The sequence below is a fragment of the Lepidochelys kempii genome, chromosome 8, assembly GCF_965140285.1.
Source record: "Lepidochelys kempii isolate rLepKem1 chromosome 8, rLepKem1.hap1, whole genome shotgun sequence".
NCBI classification, from domain to species: Eukaryota; Metazoa; Chordata; order Testudines; family Cheloniidae; genus Lepidochelys; species Lepidochelys kempii.
Window position 1 is genome coordinate 74,045,434 of NC_136387.1, and position 13,161 is coordinate 74,058,594.

The window sequence follows — 13,161 nt, forward strand, 5'->3', positions numbered from 1 at the left end:
CTGTTGATTGAAACTTTTGGCAGGCAAAGAGTGCTCTCTAATAATGAGTGTAGTTTTCTAGGACTGCATCTACAGTAAATTCAAGCATTCCTGCTTGGCTCATACACTGAAACAATTGAAACATTCCAGGATCTCCAGCTGAAAAGGGGCTCATTCCTTGGAGCTTTGACATTCAGCAAAAGCAAAACTTGTCAGATAATCTGGCAATTTGCATTACTGAGCTGACTGTTTTGGTTATGTTGCTGAATCTTGACTTGCTTTTAGGAGTCCATCAAGGAGTAGCAAGTCCTACTTCTGACTCTTTGTGAGGATGTTAGCAGGCATGATTATAGAAAAATTGAGTAGACCTATTTTGAGGGGGGAAATGCTGTAATGTAATCAACATTTTTATGTATTAAAATTAAAGTATAGCTACATATACTTTGCAAGTGGAGAGATCATTTATCAAATGTGAAAGCAGGATGTTTGTCTCTCATGTGAATTCTCAAAACAGCACCTAAATGTTCATTTTGTATATCTAAGTGTGAATTTAAGTATACAAATACTAGACTTACATATCCCATCAATGTGTATGCATTTGAAAACTGGGCTTATGGTCTAGCTCATGTGGGGGGTGAAGGTGCTTTAAAATGTGCAGTAGCAAATTCATGGTTTAATACTTGGAAAAGTAAACCTCATGAGCCTTTCTTGTTTCACTGAAATAGTTTGTCAGGCTGTTGTTTTAGAAATTAATATCTTTGATAATGGAAGTTATTGGTGCAGGTGGGTGGTCCTCTTTCTCTAGATATCGCTACATAGGAAGTAGTCTGAAGTCTATGGTTAATGTGTGTTTATCACAGATTTTGGTGGTCGCCAAAACTATAGCTGAAGTTACATTGCAACTTCTATTATTCTATCCACTTGTTTTTGCATGCCTATAACTTTTGAGACTAAAACTTCATATGCTTTGTCTCAGCCTAGAGATGAATTTACTAGCAAGTTTGAGGAAAATCCCTCATATGTTTGAGTTAAGGAGGCTGAGGAAAGTACATTTATTATATTATAATACTTTTGCACTTATCAGTCTCAAGGTTTTTTATGAAGATGGTAAGTACCCTCATTAGGTGCAAAATCAGAGGCAATTCTAAAAGTTGGCTCAGTGCGGGCAAGTTAGGCTGGGACTTCCAAACTCCTGTAAATATGGGTTTGGGTGCCTACTCAATTAAGGTTCCAGCCTCAATGTTAGTGTGAGTTTTGAGAACCTTCATTTTTTTCATTTCTTGACTTTGATTGGGAATAGTTAACTTTTTAGCCTTAATACTCTGTTTAGTATATGGACCAATGGAGTTATACCAATTTACACTAGCTGGGAATCTGGCCCTGGATCTATATCCTGCATTTTCTGTTTTGGACCTACCTCTGAATCAATTATATTGGCATGGGTAATCAAAAATGCAAAGCAGCCTATACAACACAGTAAAATTTTGAATGAACTGGCAATATTTTTTGTTGCCACCAGGTAGAAATGACTTCCCCAAACCACATTCTGAATGAAGATGTAAACAATAGGAGGGTCTGAGATTTAGTGGTCACATCAAGGGACACATCATAATCTGTCAGAAAGACCTCTTGAAAGGTTTTTATTTTAATTTAATCCCTGTTAGTTGACTCCATCTACAAGAGCACAACTTCCCATAAACATTACACAACATGCAAGAGCAATTCTACAGAGCCTCTGCACTTGGAACTTTTCACTTTCACATTATAAGTGATGTCATCAAGGTCCTACCATAAATACCTTGCTCTAATTACAGATAGTGTTTTTATTTAAAAAAAAAAAAAAAGGTGGGAGGGAGTTTTTATCAAGTCACCAACACATTTGCGGAGTCCATGGCTAGATTCTCAGCAGCATCCGAGGCCTTTGTGGTGCAGCTAAAGTGGAGGGGGGAGAGTGTAAAGGTAGTTTTATGAGCTGAACCCTGACATAAGTGAGATCAGCCTCAGTGTTGCTCTAAATTATGCCTGGCTACAATAACCCGCAAAGACCCCCAGCACTCTAACAATGTCCTGATGTTGGAGCTGGAAGTGGATGGAGTGGGGCATAGAGCCGGTGTAGCCATCACTACAGGACCTCTGGATTCCCCTAAACCAGAGGCATCCATTGGTAGTCACTTAATGCTACTTTATATTTGTGGAGTGGCAGAAAGCAGCCTTATCATGGGGCCAGAATCTGACCCTATGAATTTACACCAAGTGTTGTAATTTTGTTCATGTTGGAGACACCTCTCTGTTGTAGGCCAGGGTATAATTGACCAAATTCACCTCTAATGTAAAGTTGCATCCCACTTATACCAGTAGTGAATTTGACTCAGTTGGCCTGTGTATCCTACAGAAAAGAATTCCAGTAATCTATTGCCCTTCTCTTTTGGATAAAATCCTTTGTTTTACAAACTGTTAAAAATATTTGCCCCAGGTCTGTAGTGCCCACTACTGAGTTTAGACTAGCAATCTTTTAAACTAAGCCTTGGTCTGTACGTTGTTGGTTTTTTTTCCTGACAATTCAGTTTCAGTTAATGATTCCAGACTGATGTTTGACCTTTCAAATGGAATGGTTTCTCAGAACTCCAGGTAAAACAACAGATAAGAAGATAAACCTTATAGGTAATAGCAGATTATGGCCCAGATCCTGCAAACACTTGCATATGTGTTTAAGTCAATTATTTTAATGGGGCTATTCACATGCATAAAGGTTAAGTACATTTGTATAATAATCTGCAGGATTGGAATTTATGAGATTAGGTCATAATTTAGTGTATATTTGAAAAGCATATAAATTGTCTGCCTTCTAATACAAGAAGTGTAATGTTAATAGAGACAACAGCTAACAATATTGTTTAATTTCATTTAAAATGGCAGCACTAGTGATTGATGAACGCTGTGGGTAATTTTTATTTTTCAGAGCTGAGAATGATAGCTGCTGGAAAACTTTCAAGTCTCCACAGAAATATACAGATGAACCATCAGTTCTCACTGGCTTCTTCTATGGATCTTTTGAGCAGCAAACCTCCTCTGACCGAGCATCGCTTAGACTCCTATCAAGATGTTTCTATCCATGGCACTCTCCCTAGGAAGAAAAAGGGGACCATTCCCATTAGATCTTGTGATATATTTAGCCATATGGGAACCCTGCCGTTCTCCAGAACACATAGGCAGCAGTCACCTTTGATTCAAGATGTCCTAGAGGAGTATCCCCTGCAAGACAGGAAGAGTGAGAAACTCCACTTCAGGTACCTTCTTAAATTTAACCCAGATGTTTGTTTTATAAGAGCTGTACTGTATTCTTCTAGAACTCCTGTCCTCTACTTATAAGGCTACACTGGCATGGCTGAGCCAACATGGGCATGATGGTGAGCCGGTGCTCAGCTTGAGTCAGCCCTTAGTGAGATGGCCCAAAGTCACAAGCCAGGTTTTAGGTCTGCTTCTATGTAATTATTACACAAAAAATGAAATCTGATGCATTTTGCTAATTATAAGGGAAATTTTTGCATTTTATTTCATAGATTAAAATGAAAAAAAGTCTTAGGTGGTAGTTTGATTAAGTTTTAAATATTGTAAATTTTAATAATTTTTGTTGCTTTGTTCCTGTAGATTCAGAAATCTCTGGTGTGTGTGTGTGTGTGTGTGTGTGTGTGTGTGTGTGTGTGGTGAGAGGCAGGTCTAATTAGTTGTCCTAGTAAAGATAAAAATATTCTGGCCAAAAATTTTAAATGTCGGTACCTAAACTTAGACACTTAAACAAAAGCTCGATCCAATTCCACTTGAAGTATTTGGGACCACTACTGAAAGCCTCAGTTACTTACAATAATGAGTGAAGACTAAGAACCTGCATCAGATAGTCATTCTATTAACTTCAGTGAACACTGTATCAGTTCCTAAATGTCCTGATTTTCAGAGATGCTGATCCTTCAATGGCTCTGGACATCCTCCTCATACCATTTTGTGGGATATCTACTTAGGTTTGCCCACATGTTACACTCAAAGGGTGAAATCTTAGCTCCATTGAAGTCAATTCCGATGAAGTGAGCTGTAGCTCACGAAAGCTCATGCTCAAATAAATTGGTTAGTCTCTAAGGTGCCACAAGTCCTCCTTTTCTTTTTGCGAATACAGACTAACACGGCTGTTACTCTGAAACCTGTCATTATTTATTACTGTTATTTAGTAAGTGATAGAGAAGAAGAATTAGGGTGCAAAGTTGTAAAAACACAGTCACGGAGCATAGGCAAAGTATTGTTGACAATCCCATAAGAATGGCAAGATTGTCTTGGGTGGGTGCCAGAGTCAGGAAAAACAGAACAAACTTGAGTATAACACAGTGGATTAATAAGGTACAAAGAATATGAGATCCCATTTTGCTGCTTGGATTTCAGAATTGGCATGGTTAAGAAAAGTAGCCAAATGGAACTTCTACATTGGGATTTATAGTTACACTGTAAAAATGTATTTACCAATCAGATTTCATCACACAACCTTTGATTGAAGGAGCGAAATTGTATATGCTCTGTTCTTCTGGCAGATCAGATCAGCCTTCTCCTTTTAAGGGTGAAGTTAACTGAATCTATACTGTTAGTAGTGCTTGAGGACAAGCTGAAAGGTTGTTCAGGAACAGTTGTTTGTTTCTTTCTACCCTCCAACAAATCAGTCTGGGTAAATGGCTTCAGAGCACATAATATTCCTCTCCATATGGTTTATAGGGCAATGGTCGTGAGGTGTAATTGCTTCCTGCTTGTTTGGCCTGGCTTGTGACCTGTTGAACTCCTTTTAATTTTTATGTGATGAGAAAGTGCGTGCACCCAGAGATGTTATCAAAAGAAGAATGTGACCTCATACACTGTTGCTTTCTCACAATCTTCCTTCACATAACAATTACTGTACAAGTACAGTTTACAAGAGATGTACCTTCTCTCTTTTAGAGAATAGGGCCTCCAAATTACATATATTTATACTTGTGCTATTAGGAATATTGCTGCAGTCTCAGCAAGAACAAAAGTGTCAAGAGGGGAAGGACAAGTCTCACCCAGAATGAGAACATGATGCTACTCAAATAATAAGGGATGTTGTTAGAACAGCCAGGTAATAGTGCTTTCTACTGCCATGTAGGAGATCTGGTTGGTCTTCCAGTCACCTTGCTAGATTAGTCAAGAGCTACTACCATACATCTCTGACTAATGTTTACAGTGCTGGCAACTGATGTTAGACCTGAAGTCACTGTCCACTCGCGCCATGAGTAAGTGTGTAAAAGAGCTGTGACATCCATAGGTAAATATATATATGATGGCAGACATATGGAGCCAGATTCTTTACCCCTTGCTTACGTTGAATACTCTACCAGTAGGTTTGGTTTGTGGTTTTTGTTTTTGTTTTGGTTTTGGTTTTTTTTTCCAGAAAGCTAGAAATTGCCGTATTCTGCCATCCTCCTTGGTGTCTCATGTTGTAAATCTGCACCTTTGTTCAATAACTAAAAATTAAGATGGTACATTTAGACACAAATGCAGAGCACATTTATGATTTGCCTGTAGTGAGCTTTTGTCATAATCAGCAGGGGTCACATTCTGATGCTCTCACTGATGTTGAGCATGTTGAAATCAATGGGACTGTTGGGGTAGTGAGGAGGCTCCACTCAATGTGAGTGAGGGTATACGTCTAAGCTCACTTGACACTGAGCATTCCTACAGTTTGATAAGACAGATAGATATCCCTCTTGTACTACTGATTTCTGTGTAAAATCTCCTGGTGAATGAGAGTCAGAGATCAGTTCCTCAGAGTAGGAGCTGCATTGCAAACAAGTATATCTGAGGCAATCACTAGGGTAGCTCAGTTTGGGTAGTTAAGAGAACACAGCACTGAATAAATTCTTTCTTTTGTGGCCAGTTGGTTCTTTTTTTATATAGTGTTTTACTTTCACTTAAACTTACTCTGGAGGCCTTATTGAAATTGGGAGAATCCCTGTCCACTTCCATCACTGTGTTGACATAACAATAAAGCAGGGTTCTAATGCTTAGCATTGTAGTTGCTATGAACTGAGGTTAGAGGATCCTAAATATTGAATTGTGATACAGAATGTCAAGGTTGCAAGCTCAAGTATTGTGCTTTTGGGATAGTTTTTTTTTTTAAAATAACATTTATTGAGACTTTATATATCAATACACTCTTCCAAGAGTTTTTAAAGTTAAGAATAAAACCGTGAAAACACAGTGGAGACCATACACAGGGATCAGTTGAAATTGCTGGGGAAAGAAACCGGATACAGTAAAGAGCAGAAAAGAAAAAATATAGTAGGTATCCAGAGTGTACAATACTCTCGTGCAACTCTGAGCATTAATTTATATTTCTCCCTTGGTTTTTATTTCCAAACATTCCTCTCATATCTCCTGATACTTTTTCAAGTCATCTTTCGATATCAGTTGGTTGTGGGGCAGAGGAAGCTATTTCTCCCAGGCATTGGTTTAAAACATGTATGAATGGTATCATATGTGAGCTACTTATTAAAATTACATTTTACTTTACACAAGGTAGATTATATATTTTAAATATCTATTGTGTAATGTACCTTGATTATATGAAATGGCTTGTTTTCCAAATAGGGACGTTTCCCTGTGACCCTCAGAGCACACAAGTGCCATAAGGCAAACTGCTCTGTGGTATCTAGCAGTGAGCCTCAACTGTCCTGACAAGCTCAATGTAACCCAACTTGATAGTGTCATAATCTATATCTAAAGGGTGTCCTGTAAGGTATAATATGCGAACTGGTAACATGCTCATCATTAATATTACTGTGTCGTGTATGTATGGGTGATACAGACTCTACATTGAGCAAAGAGGCAATAAAAGTACATTTACAGAAAAGGTAAACAAAGCCATCAAACTAGTGAGTGGGGGAGATGGGCACTTAAGTATCACAATGGGAGGCAGGGAGACACTGCAAAAATTAACATGGCGTGAGGTTTGTGGTGGACACAACAAGCTGAGCCCCCATGAGAGTGTCCTGACTTTGAAGATAAAGGTAAAACGGAGGCTAGAAGTGGAGAAAGAGCAAGCCATTTTCATATCCTTCACTAGAAGAAACAAAGAACCAAGCGCTTTGAGCTCTGTGTTGGGCCCTGGCTAAGAACTGGCTGCCCACGCTGGAAGAACTGTGGTGAAATCTACTTTGAACAAAAGATTGTTAGTTAAGTTCGGTTTTAGTCTTAGTGTATTTTTACTTTCTATCTCAATTCCTTTTACTTGGTATCCCTTAGATATCTCTTCTTTGTTAATAAACTTGTTTTATTACACCATCATCTCAGTGCAGTGTTTCAAACTGAAGAGTAAAATCCTCAGCCACACTAACAGACTGGTGCTTGTACTGCCTCTCTAAAGGAGCATCCAACTCGATAAGGTTTTGTGAGGGCTGCAGTGAGGGGGTGGTTTTGGGAGGACTTGAGATTGGAGAGGCTGTTGGAGTCACCCTGCAACTAGCCAGGTTGGTGGAACGCAGGGTGAGGGCATTTTGCTGTGAGCAGGGCTCTGAGACAGATCTGTACAGCACAGACACACACGGGGTTACAGGGCAAGTAGTGACACAATCTCTTACTGGTCTGGGTGAACACCCAAAGCATCACAGTCCCCAAAATACTTTTAATTGAAAATGTTCTTGTTTATCTGATCCCCAATTCTTCAAACCTGTTTAGTGTCTTCTCTCTCTTCCTCCTCTCTTCCGCCCCATTACATTTGGCTAATCAAGCTCTGAAGGACCGCTTTACGGTTAAAACGCGGGCCTGCTGACTCTCCCATAGACTTACTGAATGATCTTTGGGAAGATATTCAGGCAAAATTTTTGAAAGCTGGGCACCAAAAGTTAGACACCATATTTGGTACCTAAATAAAAGTGGCCTATTTTTCAGAGGAGCTGATGCTTGCGGCTCCCAGTGAAGCCAATGGGAACTATGACTCTTCAGTACCTCTGAAAATCAGGTCCTTAACCTCACTTTGCCTCAGTTCCCCATCTGTAAAATGGAGACAATATTTACTGAGTAAGCAGGGGTGTTGCAAGGCCTAATTACTGTCTGCAAAGTTTTTTGAGATCTTCTATTTGAAGCTGTTACACTAGTGCACAGTATATTATATGAGTAAATGTTTTTGCTTATTCTATTCTGGTGTTTTCTCAGTTTGCAAAGAAAAATACTATTTACTCCCTGCATGTACTGTCCATTCAAGGGCTCAGAGCTGGAGCCATGTCCGTCTTGAAAGTGTTGTTTTGTGTGTTGTGTGCATTGTTTCTTGAATGTTGTCAAGTAAATATAAATAAAGGATTTCCCTTTGAGGCCAGGTCCATGGATCTTGTTCATTGATTAACTTGACCTTGCAGAATGTTTCTATTTAAACACCAGAATTACTCAAAAGTGTTTCCTTGCAATGAGACTTAGTCATTCTGGGTTGCTTTCTTTGGCTGACATCAGAAAACCCACCACTTTCTACATCCTTTTATTTAGTTTAGGGTTGGATTTTTGTGAATGTCTATTCTTCTGCTTGACTGAAGATCAGCCCAGATTCTTTCCCACATCTTTTGGTGAACTGTGTATTTCCAGAACACCACTGGATAGAATAGTAATATGAAGTACTTAATTTGGCTGCTCTGGTACTATGAGAAGTGGGTGTGAAGGGTCACGAACATTTTTCTAGTCAAGTCAGAAGTTTTCTGTTGAAAACTTTTTTGTTTGTTTTTTTCTGGTTTTCTGCCAAACCAAATATCTACACAAATGTAGACTTTATACATATGCTAAAAAGCATATTCCTTCAGAGCTTTTATGTTTACTTTTTAATGTATCAAATATGCCTAATTATTAAATACCTCAAACCACATGGTCACACTTTAATAAAAAAAAAAATCTACAAAATCTTTTGAAAGAATAGGCTTACCGCAAATGCAACCAACCAAACCCCCAGTCAAGCAAAAGTCTGAGAAAAGAGATGAGTCATATACCATGCCCCAACAGCACTGTTGGGCCAGCAAAGGAAGGAAAATAACCGAGGTCACCTGGTTTTTGATTATTATGATTCCCATTGACTGGGTCAGTGAAGTTGGAAGCTAGTCTTCCAATGCTGGAGGTCATGCAATTTCACCCTTGCTCTTTATCACAGCAAGATGTCCTTCATAAATATGTTACATCTAAAAATAATGCAAATTAGTATTATCATTGCGCATAAGAATGTTGCCTGTTAGTGGTACCACCCACGCTGTGCAAAGCTGGTGGTGAAGGCAACTGTGGAAGACATTTGCATAGTTCATTGCCCTGGATCCTAAGCTGAGGAGATAGCCAACTGAAATCTTCTTTCCTTATGAGCCTGTCAGTATCACCCCCATAACAACTGCCAGACCCTTATAGACAAATATGATTTCAATGTAAGAGCTAAGATGATGTGTGCATTCTCAGCTGTTCTTTCACAGGAGAGGCACAGGAATTTCTGAAGATCATCCAAGAAGGCATAACAGATAAGAACTTGATTTTGCAAAGTGTCAGAAAGGAACAACAACTTTCCAGTTCTGAAGCCACCCTCTCACTGGTATTTCAGAAGGCACAACAAATGGAATCCGCCGCCGCCGCCTTCATCTTGCTAGGTATATGGTGACACCTGTACTACTCACTTTTTCTGTATGTTCTTATAACTACAGTACCTTGAAAATAAGAGCACTTAAAAAAAGCACTTAAAACTAGTGTCTCTCTATTCAGTTGATCGCATAATGAGAAAAATGGATGCTCAATTTCAATTACTAGTAATGAGTTACATTTTTAATAGCCAAATAGAGTGCTGAAAATGTCATTTCAGCTCCATCTATCCTGTTCTAAACAAGTACGTGGATTATTTTTTCCAGAATTGATGGATTTCTTCATGCACCATCAAAGTTTCCTGTTAGAGCTATGTGAATTGCTGCAGTGTTCCTGTACAGGGGTTTATGCCAACCATTTCTTTTGCTTCAGTCTGTGCTGGGAGCCGATTCCCTGAGGTTTGGTTTGTTTCAGATTGAACAAACCCCAAAATGTTTGGCACTCAGATAAAGTGATAGGGCACTTAGGTATTTCTGAGATCAAGAGAGAAATTCAGCATGAACTTAATTGGAAACTGATGGGTTTCATAGCAAAACTATCATACAGAATTTCATATAATTTCAAATCAAAACTATATAACTGGTCTAGGGGCCTGAAATTGGACCCAGATTTTATAGAAGCTTCATGATCCTTTCAAGGAACCTAGGCCAAATGTTAAGATTGTAACAAACTCTAAACCAGGCAAGATTTAGCATGAAGAAGTAACTTTTCTGACCATGGCCTGTTAATACATATGCACATTAATGTCTCTGTGAGTTGTTTTACGTGGGCAGAATTCCTACCAGACTTCCTTTACCAAGGATGAATGACAAGTGTGTCTTGTGGTGCTTAGCATTTGGTGGCATGACAGAAGAGCTGCTTTCCCCCAATCCTAAGAACATACATAAGTATAATGGAACCATTTTGTCTGAATGCCTTGTAGTATTTTAGCACATAAGAGGTTGGTCACATATTTGCATTACATTGTTTTCATGCTCCAGACTGGCCTCTCCTAGGAAGTGCTGACACTTAGCAGCTGCTAGTAAGAAAAACTGTGCATTAATCTGTGAATTAAAAAAATCTACAAAGTGAAAATTAATTTACAGGGAATATTTCCAATTATATGCTTTTACTGGCTGGGCTCATTTCAATAGCCATTTCTTCTGCATTTAGAGTTGCAAAGTCAGTTTTCAATTCAAATTCCCTTCCTTGGCCACAATGACATTTTTAAAATCTGGGTCAGTCTGGTAAATAAGTTGGACTGTAGTACTGGAAATGGTTTGGATTCCAAACACTTGCATGCTTCTGTAAACTACATAAGATGTCCTTAATGTTTTGTTGTACTGCAGTTGCTGAAGGATTCTGTTTCTGACCTTATCTTTTCCTTTAATTTTTATGGGGTGACTAGTTTAGCCTGTGCTGGCTGTACACAACTAGAATGTTCACATGTAAAGGTCAGGTTTTCACTAGACTCTGTTCATTGTTTTTGAGAACATGGAATTGTAACAGTAGAACCTGTAATATTCACTTCTTTCCTTCTGGCCATGGTTCGATTCTTAAAGGCCCTGTCTGTGTTGAAACTACCACTATGTCAAGAGACCGGACTATTCCGCTTTTGTCTGTTGACTGAGTTACCACGTACTTCCACTTTGTTTTCCCGAACAATGCCAAAGCCTTGATTGGGAGTTGATTTGTATCCAAGGCTTTGGCATGGTTCCAGGGACACCATTTGAATATGCATTTTTAACTGTCTGTGCTATAAGACTGATTTGTGTTTTTAACAGTAGTGGTCGTGGGTGCAGCTGTAATGTAGACGGGGCCTTACATTCATGGTGATATTAAATATAACCACTTTTATTTTATTTATTTTATTTGAAAACTAGCCATTAGAAACTATAAATATAGACACCTCTTTCTGATGCTGAATTTGGTGTTGAGACTTTTCCTGTCACACAGATTTGAATTTCTTAGTGTATCCAACTTGTTTATATTTAGCCAAATTTCAATCTTTTGGCCTTCTGATAACCACTCAAGCCATCTTTTTCAGCAAGCTTTTTTCCTGTGGTTTCAGATTAAGTGCTATAATCTAGCATTGAACTGTCCATTGCTATCACAGGCTGCTGTTCTAGAGCAGATATGTTCTTAATGATCAAATAAACTACTGTGCATTTTGTCATTATTGGCCCTCTCATCCGCTATGTTTTAGGTGGGGTTTATGCACTTTATAAAAGTCTCTTAAAATAATGAAACTTTTACAATGTGTCAGGTTAAGCATAATAAAGATACAATAATGTTGAGTGGCTCCACTGACTACCCCAGGAGACTCAGTTACAATGAAGTGCCTAAGATGAAGCACTCGGGTAATACTTTGTAAGAGCGAGGCCTTAGAACATATGAAGGAAGAACATTTCTGGGAGCAATCAATCAAGGTGTTGATTTTGATTAATAAAACCGTATATAGTTTGGGTCCTGAGTATCTGAAAATCTCCTCTGTCCTTGTCGTGATATCAGAGCAGCTGAGATCCACTTGAGCTAACAGCCCCCTGGTTTAAATGCAAGGGAACTGGAGGCACAGGGTGGTTTTAGGGGACACTCTGGGATTCGCTTCTCCCTTAGTTCAACAGAGCACAGGCCTGCTGACCTTCATGACCAGCTGTTCTTACAGGCTTTTAGAAGGAGCAGGGTTAGGTGTTTGGGAGGGATACCCATTGATAATCCTGATTATAAATAGTCCTGATGGGCTGGTTGCGTAATGCTTTATTTTGTAATGTTTTAATTGCCTTTACTGTATGAGCACCTCAAGTATATGGATAGGTGTATTTTGAAAATCAAAGTACAATTTAAAATTAAGCTAAAATTGTGGAGTATTGTCTATCTCCATTAAAACTTACACTTTCACATATGTCTTGTTTCTCCTATTTTATGGAGAGCAGTGAATAAAACATTAATTTATAGTGATGTTTGCCGTGCCCATTGAACTCAGTGGGAGTACTTGCATGTTTGCAGGATCAAGGTCTTCGTCTGTTTCCCATTTGATTCCTTTTTCAAAACAGGAAAATGTATTTGCAAAACTATAAACCAGTGTAATACCTGAAACGACATCTACTTTTTAGTTAATCTCTCCCCCCTCCCCCCAATTTATGAGATGATGAGTTGACAATTTCCTTTAAATAGGAATAGGCTGGTAGGGCATACTTTATTGCCCTAGACTGTATCTGTTTATTGGATATAGCAGATGTGAACCTATATGCTCTTTAATAAAAGCTAGGAAGTGTTTTCCTGTTTCTCTAAACACTCATCCATTTATTTTGTGATGAGACATATCTGGGATCAGATAGCAAATTTCAGTCACCCCTGGAGAAATAAACTGAAAGGAGATTGTACAGAAGAGAAGTACTCTCTTTTCTCGCAACACTTTCAATGGTTTTTTTTTCCTCTCCCTTTTTTTAGAAGCATTTATTAAAAAAGGAAAAACATGACAGAATTATTTCAAACCCTAAACATTCCTGTGAATCTGTTTTCAAATAATACCCCATTGATGCCAGTGTATTATTTTAC

General features: G+C 38.6%; 1 protein-coding gene across 1 annotated transcript in view; it reads left to right on the top strand.

Moving 5' to 3' along the window:
- The first annotated feature begins 2,951 nt into the window (after positions 1-2,951).
- BCAR3 (BCAR3 adaptor protein, NSP family member) overlaps positions 2,952-13,161 on the top strand; it is an 82,425-nt gene continuing 72,215 nt past the window's right edge. The window contains exon 1 of the mRNA XM_073358223.2: positions 2,952-3,266. Coding sequence (XP_073214324.2) covers positions 2,992-3,266 — 275 coding nt within the window. The 5' untranslated portion in view covers positions 2,952-2,991. The remainder of the gene's footprint in view (positions 3,267-13,161) is intronic.